Genomic DNA, 18,691 nt, shown 5'->3' with positions numbered 1-18,691 from the left:
AAAGTTTAAATAAAACAATTTCGTTTTAAAGAGGAAAAAAAAACATTTTGAAGTTGAGCTCTCGCGCCGAAGCCTGGCGTCGTTTCTTGCGCCTCTTCTCTGCACAGCACGCCACCGTCGAGCGTGTCAAAGAGTGCGACGGTGTCACGGTTTACGCACGCAGGTACACAGTAGGACTTCGAGTTTTCGCGTACATCTTGGTGGGAAGAAGCTTTTTTTCCACTCTTGTTGCTTGATGGATTTTCCTATTTCGACTGTTTTGCGAGGCGGTGTCCTCCTGGGGTCTTCCACCGTCTTGATATCAGCAGATGCTTTGCGCTGCCGGGTCAGAGCATCCACTAGTAAGCGTGCTGTTCCTTACGTACACATCGCAATCACTCTCTATCGTCAACGCCAGGACACTATTTAAACAGCAACACAAAGGCCCATTGAACAGGCTATCTCAAACGACTAGGCGATGTAATGTTAATGAATGCGCGCCGTTGGAGGCTCACGCCTCGTTTGTGTTTAAATCGGCTTTGAAACGGCAAATTCTTGCGTCGCTGAATAGTTCCGCTTTTAACCGCAGTATGCGTGACGGAAAAGTCCACGTCAGTTGATGACGCCCGTCGATTAGGCATCGTGTTTCGGAGTGTGAATTCAGACGTGTTTGTCTTTTGTGGAAGAAGTCGAGCCATCCTTTAGGCGTCGGGAAGTGTTGTGTAATATTGATATCGCACTTAGATATTCATCAGTCAGCCTCCCACTGACAGGTAGCTGTAGAGAGGACAGTGTTGAACTTCATGGGTGATGTTTTTACTTCAGTACCTATCTCGTGTTTTGGCTATGTATATACGCTCGGTTCGGTCAATCTTGACAGTTACAATGACAACCCATTTCATAAAGACGAACGTTTTTTTTATTTTTTTATTTTTTATTTCTGCAGTTGCGTTCGTCAGCTAATGTGACCCTTGCCCTGGAGTGCTCACGACTTCCGAAGAGAAGTCGCTCCTTCAAAGTAATATTGTCTTCCAAGTGTTATTACAACGAGTCGGGCTCATAATTGTATGTAGCTAGAAAAAGAAACATATATGTAAAATGAAAATATAGAAGGAATAGAACGCGGATCACGCTAATTGGACGCTAAAACTAGATTATACAACCCGCACATCTAAGCGTCAAGAAACTAAAGATGAGCAGGAGACAAGAGAGCCCTGGGACGTCAGAACGCCGAGCTCTGGTTGGAGCGCTAAGTGCGTACACATAAAGCTAGAAGCCTGTCTCTCCACTACGCTCGTCGAACGCGTCAGAACGCGGAACGCCGGCGTCCGGCGTTTGGCTTTCGCATTCGAATTATTATTATTTTTTTTTTTGTTTAGTGAAGCGTAGATAAAGGCATAGCCTCCTCTATATTCCAAAGCCTGGCAGTTCGACGACGGAGCCATAGAGTGCCCGGCCGCAGATTTGGAGCGCGAGAATCTGGTAGCACACAGCATCAAAGAGCCATTTCTCGGGAAGGAACGGACGTCCGCGCACAGCTTTTGCAGCGGCGAGGACCCGAAACACACTTGTTCGCTCGGAAGAAGTGTGTTTCGGTTTCTCGCCGCAGCGGGGCGCCAGTCACGTGGCTCTCCTCTCATCCGTTGCCTGCCGTTCCACTTTTGTTTTTTTCATTTCGGCGGACACTTTTCGTGGCGATCTGCCAGGCGTTGTGAGTTTTTAGAAGGCTATGATAGAGGCGGCCTTTGTTTGTACTGTAGTCGCTGAACGCCTTAGAACTCGTAACACCGGCGTCAGACGCTTGGCCCTTGCATTCGAACGCATTTCTTGAGTGCAGAGAATTCAAAGGCAGCTAGTGTTAATTCTACCTTAATTCTACCCAATAATCAGCTCGAAATTCTGTTGTCATCGCGCGCTCTCGTGTCGAGCTCTTCCTCAGTATTTCGGTGCATTGCGTTTCGTATTGTAATCTTTAATCATATAAATACACAACAGGAACACGTCCTATATCTTGCGGCGGAGCGTTTTTAGACGTCTATTATTCTAGTGTAAACAATTATGCATGATTATACGCCAATAGTTTTAATGCTTATTATTGAAGGATACCTGCAGACAATGGCTACAAACCACACTCTAAAAAGAGCCCCTGCGTCTACGTTCCCGCACAACACTCAGAGAGCCATTCACCGCAACTTAAAGAGAGAATGACGATGCCGAATGACGATGCCGAAACTTGTGTCTAGAACAAAAAACGCAGTCTGAGTTGCGACATTAAGCAATGCAAGCGTGACGTTTTGCATTGCTTAATGTCATAACTCAGAGTGCGTTTTTTTTGTCAAAACAAAAGTTTCGGCATTGTCGTTCGCTGAGCAGCCTCCGTAAGTTACAGTAAATAACTCTCCGAGTATTGTGCGGGAAAGAAGTCGCACGGACTTTTTTCAGAGTGCACTTTGCTTAGCACAGTCTTCCCTCGAAAGAACTATAGTGGTTTGTCCATAAGTCAACGCAATAGTCTCGGGAGCGTGAAACACAAAAGAGCAAAAGCTGCGTCGCATAGCGTCGCCGAGCGCCGTAACCATAGCAACAGTTGCTTGCGTTCTACGGTGGGGGAGCGGCATTCGACCAAGGCGTAGCATCAGAGGTGGTTGTTATCGTTACACCGCTGGGCGGCGCGGCTCGGCGCGATATTGGTGAGTTTTAGCAGACTGTTTCCGCAGCCCGCTAAGCACCCGCATTGCGCTCCGTAATCTGCCACAAGACCTTGAAGAATTCAGACAAGGCTGGCGGCGCGCATGCGCAGCGGCGCGCCGCCAGCCTTGTCTGAATTTTTTGCCAGCCTTGTCTGAATTTTTTTTTTTTTGCGGATATTATGGCGAAGGAGAAAAACGGTCTGCTAAAACTTCCCGTTTGCTCACATATATTTCACGCTTAAGAAAACGAATGACATGACGCGCTTATTTTGAGTCAAGGTGTTGCGTTAGGAAAGGTAACGACGACGACGATGCAGTGGCCGCGGCGGCGCGCATCACCGTCTAGCGCTAAAGCCCCCTCATAATTTAAAAGTAGGGCAAGGTGCGTCTATGCACGAGGCACGTGCAAGGTGTAGCACTTGGGAAGATCATGGCGGCACAGCGCAGCACTGATCTAGATTTCAGACGCCATATTCTTCCAAGAGGTGGCGCGCGGCACGTGTCTCGAGCATTTCCACGACAATGGATGGCATCACTTTTCCCAGGCTAGAGCGGCTTTATGTAGCGTCATCGCCCGTCATAGAGGACAGCGTAAAGGACAAAATAAGTGATGACAGAATTATTTGTGGAGGCCGAGCCGGCACGTGGGGCCTGGCGCCGAATAGTCGTGACTGCCACAGCGGCATTGTCGTCTTCACCTTCCTGGCAGCATTTGTTTTTACTTTGAGAAGAGCGGTTTCAAAGCAGAGAGGTAAAGGAGATAGATAGTATAGGAAAAAATATAGAAGGAATGTGTTGGCATGAATGAGCGCAGCTTGCAAAAATAAGGTCGAATTGCGCAGACCAAGCAACATCACTACACAAAAATTTACTGTATTCATTCCAAAGTACTATGATATTACACTGCATCTGAAAGGGTTACAGAACCGCGGTATGGTACGAAAATACTTAATTCGGTTTGTAATCAAATTGAATTGAAGTAGAGGAAATAAAGAAATAGCTGATTTATCTCCGCTTCATTAACGCGGTTTATTTCTAAACAAACTCGAGAAAATTTAATTATCAAGTAAATCTCTCGGTTTTATGGCCAGGAGCTATGACACATGGGGCATACATGCATTATTTCCACTAGTCAACTTATTCGTTCTCCATGAATATAACATTGAATGTTTAGGTTTCAAGAAAGTTACTTCTATTGAACATCACATTTTTTTATGTGGATACACCTGTCGTGCTTTATACTTACCCGTACACATTAATTCACATTCTTCTTTCGTTTTGAAAAGGTTTGAATCTCCGGTAACACGGCCACGAAATATGCGCTTGCGTACACATTTGTCAGAGTCTATGTCGTAGTAGTATCTTTTTACCAAACCAAGGAATTTATAATCTGGCTTCTGCACACACCGGTGTTTCACGTCATCTGTGAAATGAAATTTCAAACAATAAAACAATTAAACGTTTCAATAAAGTAGTAAAATATAATATTGCTTTTTTTTAAATATCAAGGAAGCCGTCGTTTGATGCCTCATTATAAATTGATAGTGCGTGAAGTAAGGAGGTTTCGCAGGCCGATTAAATCCGGGATTTTAGATTGTGTAGATATCACAGAAGGGTGTTAATAACTAACTGGTTTATTTATGCAACTGCCTATACAGGAAGTTTTATCAAGGATTATTGTCAAGATGCCTATTTATTGATAGACCTAGCCTTCAGAATAATTGCATAATTATATATATTTTTTAAAGATTTTTTTATAAACAATAATCAACTTAAAGTTTTATAATAGAAAGACTCTGTACATCATAAAAAGGTTCTCATTCAGTGAATTTTAAAACGATTTGAAGCGTATTTTTTTTTTAGGTTTCGAAAAGGCATCGATTTCCAACGCGCGGTTTTGTTCATTTGTCTGTTTCGCTCCGCCGGCCAGGCCCCTATAGCACAGAACCTGACTTTTGCGCACTAACATGCTTTCATCGCACTCCAAATATTTCTCAAAGTTACGAATTAATTTGTTTTCGGTTGCACCCAAGTTTCTTACTAAAACCTATGTTTACATTTGCTGATTCAAAAGATTGCAATGAAAATAAATAACCTTATTTATCTCAAACTTTGTGTGCGGCTTTCCAATTCTTGAATCATATCAATCGGGAGCGTTAACCGACGGGCCGTTAAGCGTCGTATTATGGACTGGTGTGGCGATATCAACGAAGATTGGTCCTAGAGGTGACATGAACACGTGATCTGACTTGTTTCGTTTTAAGTACTACGAGAAGTATGGGTTGTTAATAACGTAAACAATGCTCAGCCTCGTATATTAAATTAAATGTTTTTAAGGAATTATTTAAAAAAATTTTTTGTCTAAGGCCAATACTGGAACACATAATACGAAGTATATTTTTTTACCTTGAGCACAATCAATGCAATAAAAGAAGAAAAATATTTCTGGCTGATAAACAAAATATGCTAGAAAATGTGGTCAAGTCTTCTGTCTAGAATACTGACATTATAAGTCTTGAAATCTAACTGCAATAATACTTAAAAAACAAGTGAGCTAGTGATGTTTCATGGTAATAAAACCCGAGACTCAGGAACACCCCTTCTGTGTTCCTGAGTCTCAAGTTTTATTACCTTCAAATCTAAATTAGATTTGAAAGGAATATTATTAAACCGAAGGTGATACACGTTCTTTTATGGTGGTTGGATGCACATTATTAAGTTGATAAAGTACGAAAGTTTTTATATAAAATGCGTCGAATGTGCTAATTGAGATCAGAACAGGATTGTGCACTTACTTGTACAAGTGTTCCAACATTCCTTCGCATTCGGAAAATTGTTTCCACTATCTTCACATCCAAGAAACCTTTCACACCTTTTATTCTTCGTGTTGTAACCATACCTGTTTTCAAGCGTACGGCAAGAACTCATATTTTGAATTGGTAGCTTGCATTTATTTTCTACGAATCCTATAATAATATAGATTAATTAAAATGGCAACAAGTTAAAATGTAAATTATTTTGAGGCAAACATGCTATACAATGTTACACAAGAAGAGGGTTCATCTGTGGATGAAACTGAGGTTGATTGTGCCCCATCAGAAAGAGTAGTACTACATACCATAACATCCGTTTGCAGTCTCAGGAAGTTTCAAGGAAGCGCCTCGAGATAAAATCGAAACATTTCTTATCTTATTTTAAAAGCTATAATGGAAAAGACCTCCAGTGGTCTCCTTTATACTACTGATTTTCACTCTTTCCTCACCAAACCCAGAGCAGCACATCCTTCATAACGAGGCACTATGCGGAGAACAAGTCGGGTGCTCCTTGCCCAGGAGTTGCAGTGACTTCGGAAAGACGCCTAGCTCCGATTGTATTTGATTGAAAGGATAGTTGGTAGACAATGTTAGATGTCTCAAGCTCTACCCACTTTTTCTTTGGCGTTCTGCCTGTAGCTTGCATTTTATGATTCATATGCCGGGACAACCATGCTGGCGCAAGAGCTCGGGCTCGCCGCGCTCGAGCTACGAGCACCAACTGCGAGACCACGGGTGATTATATAAAATGCAGTTTTTATCGTACCAGTCGGTCGGCCAATACTTGTGTCTCTACATGTCATTAGCCGTAAAAACCCTCTATATTGAAAGTAGCGCCAAATTCATCTTTTCCTCTAGAATGTCTCGCTCTTTCCTCCTCTCCGCGAATCTCGCCCTTTCTCATTTCGATGCTAGCGCCTCCTAGGCTGCCCTCCTGCCAATCTCCGCAACAGGTGACTGCTGGCAAACCCTTGCTAGATCGGTGTTTTCTACGAGATTTCGACTCACAGCTTTCATGTTTTCGCTAGGATATGAGCTACGGGTATCCTCGAAGTCTTTGTTACTGGGTAAGTCTTTCCATTACTTCACGTCTGGAGCAGGAACGCGAGTTTTGTCGACGCTTCGGCTGTGTTCTGCTCGTATCATTCTGTTCGAGATCAGATGCGATCTTCAGCTTTATAAACGTGCATGCAATGAACTTTAGGAGTGAGAAAGACCGACCTAATATTTTAAGCTCTTAGCAGACAGGGGAACTAAGGCGATAAGGAAGAACATGTTTCTGTTATAATAATAATAATAATGTCTTTATTTTTTCATCCCATGATGAAGGGTAGGCCGGGGAAAAAAGCTGTGAAAACAGCTTGACGGGTCCCGGACCTCCTACAGTGGCAGAAACATAACAGCTAAACAAACAAACAAAAGCAAAAAGAAACAATAGCTGTTACAAAAACAGCCCTGGGATGACAGATTGCCACAAAAACCGTCACACTGTGTCGTTATTGTGTATAGTAATTTTGAAGCACATTCAAGAAAGCGAATCCAGTTGAAAGTCACGACTATTAAAGCGGTTAAGTAAATGTGGTAAAGTATATTTTAACATTTGCAGGCCATAGTTAGTTCTGTGAGGTACCATCCTTCAATATTCAGCGTGGCGTGTAAGGTAGGTTACAACGTTTATAGTTAACCTCGCGGGAGTCGTCAGAAATTGTGAGTTTCGTTTTTGATCTCTTTTAAAACCAGCGGTCAACCTGTAACTGTACAAGTTATGTATGGTTATGACAGCGCATTTTTTTTTAACAAACCAGCAGTATGAAAGTCAAGTGGGGCGTTGCAGATAATTCTAACCAATTTCTTTTGAAGCAGGTATATCTTTTTTAAGTTTCCAGCTGTGGTCCTGCCCCAGATAAGGCGGCAGTAGCTGAGATAAGAGAAAAAAAGAGAGTAGTAAATATACAGTTTGGCGGAAGTTGGTAAGATAGAACGGTTGCGGTTTGATAATCCGGCAATGCTAGATAATTTAAATATTACATATTGTACATGGTTATCCAATGACATGCTCTCAGAAAAGATGACTCCAAGTGTCTTGAAGCTGTTAATGATTTCAATGGGCATTGTTCAATCAATGGGCATCTCGACACCGAACAACATGGAATGCTAAGCCGTGATATTAGGCTGTCAAAGGAGTAGGCCACACCATAGTTTTCATGTCGCCAAATCGCTCGTTTCCGAAACAGTCGACAGCAAATACGATCACTGCTTGTGCCTTTTTGTTTCGACCTTTACACGGCGAAGTGAGACGAAATAAAAAAAAAAATGAATGAACGTTTTTTTTTTTTAGACACGCGCAATTGATTTAGTAGCGCTGACGTCATAGCGACAGTTCGATGACGTTTCTAACAGCAAAACACGCGCCATACGCTACCGATAAAATTTAAAAAAAAAGAAGTTTCGACGGGCAGCCGTTGTAGTTTGTATGCGTATACAAGGCGCCGGAGAATGCGAGGCCGCGACACGGTAATGCACACGGAGGTTGCGAACCGAACACGGGACAGACGTTCGGAGAATCAAGTGTAATGGAAACGGGAGCTTTGAAGAGGATGAGGAGGAGTTTTGTAGAATGCAAGAGAGTTTCGGAAGATCAATCAATGGCGGTACTTTTAGTATAAAGGGGATTTAATTAGCCACGTATCGAAGAGCCACCTGGTGGTGACGCTTGCAACCAAGGTGAGACGAGGACTTTATCTGGCAGCTGCGACGCGCTCGATGCCCAGATCTGTGCGCCGATAAACTGAGGGAGAGGGGGAAGACAAGGGAGCGCGGGGACGTTAAAACATCGATCTCTGGTTCGAATGATTAGGGGGTAGACCACAAGTTAGCTACCTTTGTCTCCACTGCCCTTCTCGAATGCGTTCAAATTCGAGAGCCAGACGCAGGACGCCGGCGTTCCGTCTTCTAGCCCGTTTGGCGAGTGCGGTGTACGCGCTGATGATTCCAACCGGAGCTGGGTATTTCGGACGTCTGAAATTGCAAAAACAGCGCGCAAAAAGACGAAGACGACGAGAGAAGAGCACAGGACAAGCGCTGACTATCAACTGAAGTTTCGGACGTCGACGCGCGCTATGCGGTACGCAAGGTCGTCTGCTTCTTTTGCAGGGCTTGTGGTGACGTCAGAACACCAAGCTTTGATTGGTTCTGAATAAAAGATAGTGGGTAGACCTCGAGGTAGCTCGCTTCGAGGTCTACCCACTATCTTTCGATCAGAGCCACTCGGAGCTCGGCGTCTTTCTGACGTCACCGCAACGCTTGCGCAAGAAGCAGACGACTTGCTCTCCGCATAGTCTGGTCCTCTCCATTAGTGTCTGGGTGCATTAACATCTTACACCGTGGTTCAAACGCAGCCGACGCTACGAGCTGATGGGATCAAACAGAAAGCGTCAAAAGCGTCCCATCATGGTGTTCCTCATGTTTCAATATCTTTTCTATAATCGCTGAACCAATCGTAAATAAAAGAGGCCCAGTGACTTGCGCTTTCGACGATGCTTGATTGGTTTCATGAACTCGCACCGTCGGCTGCGTCTAGACTTCCGCTGAAACGAAGTACGAACCTACATCTAAACATTCAAAAGTTTTATGAGTGCTCATTACTATCATCCAGTGTTGCGGAGTTGCCACTCAGGAGCTGGAATGATTCCGGAATTATTTCGCACTTTCGCGACCCCGGAGTGGAATGTGAATCTAATGGCGGCAGCACTGGGGGGGAATGGAATGGGAATGGAATTAGAGGCCTTTTTTTCCGGAATCGAGTGGGAATGGAATGGGCTCGGTTCTTACGCGAGCTGTGTTGATTTCGTTTAAAAATCTTGGACCTACGGACTGATGGCTATTCAGAAAGCATCATTGCACTGGAGGTTACTGACGGCTTGGTTGTCTTACTGGCTTTTGCTCCTTCCAGGATGAACATGGCGCGCTCACAGTGAAGCAACCAAAACTGAATAGTTGTAGACGGATTAGCATGAAGCTTTTAACAAGGGTGACGAACCGAGCACGACGCGAAAGCCGGAGCAGAAACCGTCATTTATAACTGAGTCGGAACAAGAATGTAACCGAGTTCGAACATTTAATATTGATCCCAAACCGGAACAGAACCGTAATTTTATTTCCCAGTTACCGGTCTATTGGAAACGGCTCGGGACAATAAAATTGTGAACGGCGGCTTTTTGTGGGTGTGGCGCGCAGGGGGATGCAGCTGGGCAGGAAAAGAGGAAGGGGGAAGGTGCCTTGGCGGGCAACCGTCCCGGGTGTAGCTGATCCCAGTGTCGCCACTCTTTCCGACAACCCTTAGGCTTAGTAGAATAAACGCTTTGAGGAAGCTTTTCCATAATTTCGCAGTTGTCTCAGCCTTCGATAATGTCAGCTGTCTAATGCTGCTTTTTTGGAGTAACACAATGTGCCTGTCAATGGCCATTTTCTTACGTTATAATAATTAGAGGAAAAGAATGATCGAGTTCTGCCATTCCCGGAGTGGAAATGGGCCCAATGTCTCCATTCCGAGGAGTTGAAAGGAATGGAATTGGCGCAAGCTCTAATTCCCCGTAATGAAATGGAAGGGAATGTGTCTGCCCATTACGCAAGAATGCTATCATCAGCGGTTTTTATCCCTGGTGAAGCTGTTTTCTATAAATAGTGACCATATCCCTCGGGCCCCAAAGCGGGACGCTTATCAAGGGCGGAGAGGGGGGTATTGTGTTTTGAGACTTGAAAATTTTGAGTTCAGGTAACGAATCACACCCTTTTTATGTATACGCATTGTTTTTCCTTAAAGTTTGAATTCTGTTTGGCATGCACATATCATACGTTTTGTTAGAATATTTATTTAGTATTAATGTATTTATTTTTTGCAGATACTATGTTCAGAGTACTGCGTACATGTCATAGGCAAATTAACTATCAGCATCAGAGATACAATTCATGCACTTTTACCGATGATAAAAAATGAAAAAGGTCGAACTCAACAGGGAAAAGTCATAAATAAATCACACAAACCGATCACATTAGAAAAAGTCCACGTGTCTTAGAACATTTAAGACAAAAATTAATTCACGAAGGAACTTTTCTTAACATAAAATATCACAAAAGAAGAAAATGGTCTATATCATCAAACAAAGTCTTAAACATAGAGTTCACAAACATAATTTACGCTTGGAAGAGTTCATTTTATCACAAATGTTCTAGCATGGAGGTTCTACATCTATAAATGAGAGTTGAATGCGAATTAATGGAAATAATTGTTCTTCATGGAAAAAAATAAAATAGAAAGTGGTGTCTACAAAAGTGAAGACGGGTATGAAAGTGTACATAGCTTATTTGGTCACCATTGAAGTGATGATGAATTACTTTGAATAGAAAGGAAATATTATTTGGTGAGTTGAGGAGCGGTTAGATTTAAGTTGCGTCACGAAACGTGAGCAGCATCGCTTCTGCCAAAGGTACTCATCGCACAAGAAAAAAAAAAAAAAGAAAACGTTGATTATATACTGATTTGAGCCAAAGGGCCTTGTTAGAAAAAAATAATAATGTAAGGTATAATTCTGAATATATTTCCTTTCGAGCGATTCTCTTCTTAATTATTGCACTTAGAGGTATTCTTTTAATAAGTAACCTTCAGGACGGCATTTATAATCAGTCACCATCATTTGCAGAAGTATAAAGCATGCTCACCATTCTGCAGCTTTCCGAAAAAAAAAAAAAACACTGAATTTGGACGTGTTTGGTACGCTCTGACACGCGTTTGGACGCGCATTAGAGCGCATATTTGGCCGGAGATCCCTTTCCTCACGCCCAAATCGACCAAATAAAGTTCGCCGTAACGAGTTCTTCGCATAACAGAAGTGAACACAAGAATCAAAGCTCATTTTTTGCCATGTCGTTCGGACAGTACGCAGCGTTACATTTCGCCAGCTCGCGCCACACTTTTTTTCTCTTTTGCGAGAGAGGAGACTCAACAGGCAGTAATTACACGCCTTTGTCATGGGGAGTAGGACAATCGGAGCGCATATGCGTTGTGATACAAAAGCGAAAAGTAAAAAAGCCTTCAATATGAGCGTTTTTATTTAACGCTTTTATAATGTTGCACGCGCCTTAAAATTTACGTGCAAGTTCTAAATGCAACAATGCCTTTAACTTTTTTGAGTTAAAAGGCGATTATTTCAAATTGAATAAAGAGCTACTTATATCCAAAATTGAAAAATATTTTAGTAGGCTTTTTTGAGCAGACCATTATGATCGACATTACTTTTTCTTTTTTCTGGGCGATGCTCACCATTAACAGGATAAATTTGGCCCGCGTTACGTGAAACACAAGGTAGAGTAAGATAGCATTTGAGCTAATTATATGTAATACTGTAGCGCACAGATTTCTTCGAATGGAAGTGCTAAAATGTACTTACTTCCACAGCGTCGGTAGCATTCGCGAAATGTGTAGAATCCGTTTCCATGTGTAGGACAATGGTGAGCTGGTAAAGGCTTACACTCTTGTGTTGTATTATCATACCAAATATATTGGTCATCACCATGGCTACAATTGGTACGAAACCCGGATGCACATAATCCCAGGTCAGGAACTTCAACCAAGAAAGTGGAAAGAACAACAATTATCTAAATAACTGCTTTCTAACGTGCGGGGCAGGTGGACCCCAGACTCTAAGCAGAACGATTGAAGAAAAAGAAACCAGAAACATATCTAGAAGGTGTTTTATTTTAATTCGAACATAAAAAAAGTTGTGAGAGTTACCCTACCGCCATCTGTTCCATATGCATTTATTACGCTACACGGACATTATTAGAGGCAATAACCGACACAATATGTCAGGTAATTAAGTGAAATCAGTAAATTAACGTTTTAATTATTAGCTTGATTGGTCGTGTTGCGATTAGTGTACTGACGGCAGATATGATTATGGGCCTATCCAAATAAAAGTCATCGAAATGTCGGAAGACTTCGAGATAATCAACGATCTGCTTTCGCGTTTTTTCTTGTCTGATCTCTGAAGTAGATGCAGAAAAGGTGCCTAAACTTCCATCCAAAATTACCTTTAGCAGCGTGAGTAGTCGTTTCGCACATCGCTTCATGATCTCGGCCACGTGTGCTTGTCAGATGCCCCAAAATCGCACAGCGGAGGTTATGACGAAGCACCCAAAAAGATGAGTGTTATTTTTTTACACAGTATTGTAGACGAGATTTCAGCACTTTTTTTTCGTTCAGGATAGAAATAAGATTACCAATATGCAAATACTGATCGATGAATATCTAAAAACCTGATAGTATTTCGAAAACTAATTAAATTGGTTTCTGCTCTAATGGAAACTTCCGTCGATATTGCAATAATGCGATCGCCACAAGACCAAATATAAAAAAAAACGGTAATTACGAATGTTAGTTAATTAGCCGACTTACTGTGATGGCTATTCCCTTATCTCATGTACTGCGAGTCTGATAAAGGCCCAGTGGAGATTGTACATGTTTAATCCTCACCTCTCTATTATTTATTTTTGTTGAAAATAAATTTAGCCGCCCTGCATATTCCTTTTCTCATCATTTCAAAAGCGTTCCGTAATATTTTGTATGCAATGTGAATATAAGCTACGAAGGGTGATACAAAAGTAATGTGTCCAACTTTTGTTTCTTGAAAAGATTATCGCATTGTTCATATTAACATGGATGATTGCTGGCGTCTTCAGAAATATGTAGTAATTTTAAGTCAAGTTTATATTATTATCTACCTCTTCTTGCCATCTATATGATGTTTAACTCTGATATTCTTTGGTAAAGGAGTAGTATGGGGTGGCCTGAGAGTAATTGAATGGCGAGCAAGCACTGGGTTTGCATCGAAGCAAAGACTTTGTGTGTGCAGCGCTCAACGCAGCAAACGCAGCGCAGCGCAACACATGTAGAAACATTGTGATTATGTGTTTAGAAACCGTCAACAATATTTGCCGTTACAATAAATGCATGGTCTTTGAATAGAGGTGAGGTACGTCTACGTCCATGGAGGCCTTGTTAAAAGCTTTCTATTTATAAAATGAAACCAGATAAAACCTTGGAAGTAACATAAAATGGTTATGTAAAACATAAGCGGTTCATCAGTTACAAAAAACATCTAACTGAATTAAATGACAGTTTTCTTTGAGTGCCCATGTTAGCAATGATAAACAGCCAACTTCAGGGGGTATTACTTGAAATATTGTAGTATCTGTATAAAAGGATTTGAATATTTCTACTAACTTAAAGGGTGATCGAACTCCCAAAAACATTTCTATAGTGCATGTATGAATCACGCATATTACACAAGAAATTTCTCCTTCCTCTTCCAGACAAAACATTAGCGCAATATCCATGCAAGAGGGCACATTCGTAGGTAAAAGGAGAACCCACACGAACAGCGATGCCTCCAAATAGTAGCTTCAGATTAATATCTAACGCAAATTGTTTCTTGTGGCGTAACTCTTGAGCGAAAAATCTCAGTTTTTTTTTTAAATGTCGGAGGGGTTATAGGCTATATGTATTTCCCAAAAATTACACCTTTCTTTTTTTTTTTGGGGGGGGGGGGGGGGGGGAGGGTAATTTTGGGCTATTTGAAGGAATAGTAATAAAAGCCAATATAAAGAAAATACGTCTTCGAGTTCCTGCAACACTGAGTGCAAACAAAAATACATCTCGAATGAAGTTTGACTGGAACAATGCACAACTTGTATTTGGAGAAGAGAACGTGGCGAGATAAAGGAAGATTCATCAGTATGAGTATAAACTCAATCGTTCCACTCACACAAACACGCGCGAAACACTTCGCAAGTTACAAGCGTTCAGTGTGTAGCCATCTTAAGGTAGCATTCTTAAAGAACCCCTGAAAAGAAAACAAATAATTAAACAGTCTAGTTGGGACACGCGTGTAAAAAACTAATCTTTACTCGCAAAAAACATCTAGCGCAGTATTGACGGCTAGAGAGTTATTTGAAATTCTGAACGCAAAATTCATGACGTCACAAATGGGTTCATTGCTCAACGACATGGTAATTCGCTCTTTCCACATCAACGTGAAGGCGAAGCAGGTTTACCTCCCGTCTCCGCGCCCAAAATGCCGAGAGAGAAAACAAGCAAAAAGGAGGCGACTACCGACTATATCGCGTCTCGTGCCGTCAATATTGCTCTATTTTTTTCCGCTGAAAATAATTTTTTTGACACAAATGTCCCAACGAGACTGTTAACTTTTTTTTTTCAGGGACTCCTTAAGGTTTCGCGACTGTCTGGAATTTACGCAAGGTAGACGAGTTTAATATTGTTCTGAATGACATGTATGTATATTGATAAAAAAAAAAAAAAAAAAAAAAAAACGTTTTTACTGGGACCGCAAATTTCGGACGATCGGTGCAGCGGATTTCCTACGATACGAGTTTCATCCTGCTGTCTCTCCAGAGCAACCTTATTTCAAGGATTGAAAAACATTAATGTCACAAGCTTTTCATGACCTGTGCGTACAATTTATTTCATTTCCTTTCGAGAGTGAAACCGTCAAAAACATGCATACACTTACCTTTACATTTGTTTATGCAGTCGGACTGCGTGTCAAAAATATTTTTATTTCGTGTGTCATATCCTTTCCATATAAACTGTACGCATTTTGTTGCGTCAGAATTGTATGTCCATTTATTAACGCCTTCTTTTGGTTTGCGAATGTGATAGTCATTGATGGCGTCATAAAAACACCGCTCCGGTACATGTTCTGTTTGAAGAATGTGATCAAGAAAAAAATATATATACAAGACGGCAATAGCACTTATTATACTCATACTGTATTCCCCCCTTATAGTAATATAAACTTTCATCTATTATATATATATATACACATACAAACACGGCAGAAAGACGTACTTGAGACGGTTGCTTGGGGTTTTATAACATATTATTCGTAAAGTTCGTCGACGTTTCAGCATGAGACAAGCCTTTTTCAAGACCAGTCCTGCAAAAAGTCTCTCTGAGGCCTGTCTCAGGCTAGCTGTTTAGTACAATTATATCCAACAGCTATCAAGCGGCTAGTAAAATTTGATATCGCCAGCTCGACGTTAGTGATCTGAAAGTCGAACTGTAGTTTTGTGACAAGGAGTCTACCTCCCACATCTCCTACTCCTGAGAGTGCGAACTAGTGGTTCACCTCGTCCCTGGTAGCTCGAGAAAGCCTTTAATGTGGTGCATATCCAGACACATATTCACCCCCGTACGCTTGAATTATGTGATTCGCAGTCGCTAAGAGCCTTCTCTATGCTAATATTACTCGCCAATATTCTTTAATGCTCAGATCTCTGACACACGTCTATCGGCAACCTCCAATTTTTCTAATACGGCCTTGACCAATTCAGAGACATCTGTTCGTGAGCAACTGAACTGTGGACTGATTATTGCTTAATCATAAGCTGGGGCACTGCAGAAATTGTTAGCTTATATTAAACGAAGGGATACCGACTCCACTACCTCATTACCGGAGGGCACTAAAGTGCAGTGTGGCGCAACGACCGCCGGAAGGCAGTTCTCTCGGCGTCAGCGTGCACCTTAATTTACAGAAAAATGCTACAGGCGGCTCTGAAGGTACCGTGCGCCAAGCACAGCGGCATTTTAGCTCATATTTTCTGCGACAGTACATCAATACAGTTTCCCCACTAAATCATTTAGCAGAAAAGTTTACGTCACGTCGTCTATAGAACAATTAACTTTCCCCACTAAATTTAGCGAAGAAATTGACGCCACGTGACCAGGTTCCTCACTTTTCCCACTCAGGCAAGCGGGAAAAATGGATAAAAATAGGTTCTTCACACCCTGAAGTGACGGTTTAATTTGTTCTATATTCGTTTTAAAGTACCGCACCTTAAATATTGCATTTTATGTATTAAGGAAATCGGGAGGTAATGGTCGCTGCCAATTATTTCGTTTATTCGCGCTGGTGAAAAACACTAAACCTTACAAATATTTTTTTTTTATTTTACTGTGTTGCCGTCTCTGAAAGTTAGACTAATATGTAAAATAAGAGAAGCAAACCTTTGGTGTGGCTTTGCACGTAGTGCGTCTGGCGGTCACATGGATTTGTGCCAAAGAGGTGCAAAAGATTAATTTTATTTCTGCATGCTTTACAAACACTCATTTTGTTAATTTTTATATTTCTTTTTGGTAAATTATGCTTTCGAGAACGTGCTTTGGATAGAATTCTCTAGTAACCTATTTTAATTTATAACTGTTTTTCACAATATCAGCAGTAATTTAATATCTTGAATTATGAAAAACGTTTAGCGATCTAATGACAAGCTGGAGGAAGCCAATAAAAATATTGAAGACCAGTACCACTTACTCCTGCACCTGAAGAGACAGTCGTCTAGACTGGAGAATGTGTTTTCTTCAGTGCCATCATAATCAGAAGTACCAAGTGTTGCAGACAGGCATTTGTCGGTATTTTTATCGTAGAAGTATCCGTCATAACCGGAAGTGTCATCGCCAAAGTCCGGATCAAGAGAACAGATGTCCACTTTTACGGCAGACTGACATGAACTCGAACAGGTACCTAGAAAACGGAAAGTTATAGACATTTTGTTTGCTCTTTATATATACCAGGTGCGGCACCCCAAACATGGCCCACCGGAGTCTTGTCAAGAAACCGATAAATACTAATTCTCATCTAGGAATGAAAAGATACCAACAACCAGGCCCGAGACAAACGACTATGCCTTAGACCAGCAAGTAGGCCCTGCATTGTTACAATTCTAACATTCTTTTTGAGGGGCGAGTACAACCGCTGACAAGCAGTAGCCATTATTTCCTTTTCGTCTTGTGCGGTGTTTTTTTTTTTTTTTTTTTTTTTTTTTTTTTTTTGTTTCAAAAAAAGAACACTGCACACGAAGGAAAACGGTGGCCCGGCGTTTGAGGTTGACTGATGAAAAAAACGGCACTGGATCGGTTGATGTTTCTAAGTGTCATATGAATGTGCCATAAATCAATAAAAAAATGAATACCTTTACAATCCCCTGTAACGCCGAATTAGAGCGCAGCTCTTGAGGAGCCTGTCGAGCACAAAAACTTTTCCCGCTAAATGTAGCGGGGAAATTTTCTAGATGACGTCACAGATGACGTCATCAGTGACGATGAAAATGACGCTAAATTCCGCGCTAAATTTAGCAGAGAAATATTTTTCGCTAGATTTAGCGGGGAAACTTTTCTGTTAAATTTAGCGGGGAATTTAGCGTCATCCTCGTCGTCATCGCGCGGTTACGCCGACGGCAACGTTACTAAAACACTCAGATGGGAAACTGCCATAGAGACTGCTCTGAAAAAGTGTCACCGATCTGTCCTCGAGCACCGAGTTAATGGAGAACACAACGCCGCCATTTCTCCCGCAGCGGCCACTCGACGAACTGCACGTTACTTTTATTTTGGCTTTAAACGGCCATTTTGGGCCGAAACAGATACAGCGGGAGAGGTTACAGGGGTGCCACCCCTATATCCCCAGCCGACGCGCCGCGTCTTGCTACCGAAGCTAAAATGCACCTAGGTCGGGACGCGCAACCTGAAAGCACCGCTGAGGCATGGTTGTATAAAAACAATATTAATTATGCCGCAAAGCCTCGCAAACTAAAGATATTAAAAACATCACACGTCCTTCATCTTGTATTAAACTCGAATGAATTTCTTACAAAAAGAGTCTTTTCCGTTTGCTTTTACCCAAAAACAGGCTTTCTAAAAGCTCAAGGTGACCAGTGTACAGACAAATGATAAAGAGTGGCGCTGTCGTCGTTTTTAGCTCGGTCTCGGTGGACGCCAGCGGCCCAGGTTTCGACGGCGAGTTTCCCAACTGAGTGTTCTAGTAACGTTGGCCGACGGCGACGCCTCTCAAGCCACAAACGGGCACCTAAGAGCTGCCCTCTAAAACTTCTGCTCGAAACTGAGACCTTGAAAGTTTAAGGCTTGGCTGGAAGTCTCTTTATTAACCCTTGTTTCCCTGAGCTGCTCAAACTATCTCAGATTTTTTTCGTTTACGGTATTAGCTGCTATACGGTATACGGCACAGTGATAAGATGAATGTTTTTTTTAAATACCTCGTTAGCTGAACTTGTGACTCAGACTTGTGCCTATCTCAAAAACTCTACTCAAGATACTGTATTTCAAATACTCTTTCA

General features: G+C 41.8%; 1 protein-coding gene across 1 annotated transcript in view; it reads right to left on the bottom strand.

The window, feature by feature from the left end:
* Positions 1-1,020: 1,020 nt before the first annotated feature.
* LOC115317254 (papilin-like) overlaps positions 1,021-18,691 on the bottom strand; it is a 40,360-nt gene continuing 22,689 nt past the window's right edge. The window contains exons 2-7 of the mRNA XM_040205247.2: positions 16,873-17,082; positions 15,070-15,258; positions 11,929-12,102; positions 5,465-5,635; positions 3,916-4,092; positions 1,021-1,052 (exon numbers count right to left, since the gene is read on the bottom strand). Coding sequence (XP_040061181.1) covers positions 1,021-1,052; positions 3,916-4,092; positions 5,465-5,635; positions 11,929-12,102; positions 15,070-15,258; positions 16,873-17,082 — 953 coding nt within the window. The remainder of the gene's footprint in view (positions 1,053-3,915; positions 4,093-5,464; positions 5,636-11,928; positions 12,103-15,069; positions 15,259-16,872; positions 17,083-18,691) is intronic.

The sequence above is a fragment of the Ixodes scapularis genome, unplaced genomic scaffold, assembly GCF_016920785.2.
Source record: "Ixodes scapularis isolate PalLabHiFi unplaced genomic scaffold, ASM1692078v2 PGA_scaffold1__304_contigs__length_218370807, whole genome shotgun sequence".
Lineage (NCBI taxonomy): Eukaryota > Metazoa > Arthropoda > Arachnida > Ixodida > Ixodidae > Ixodes > Ixodes scapularis.
Note: the sequence above shows the minus strand (reverse complement) of the source record. Positions and strands in the feature narration are given on the sequence as shown.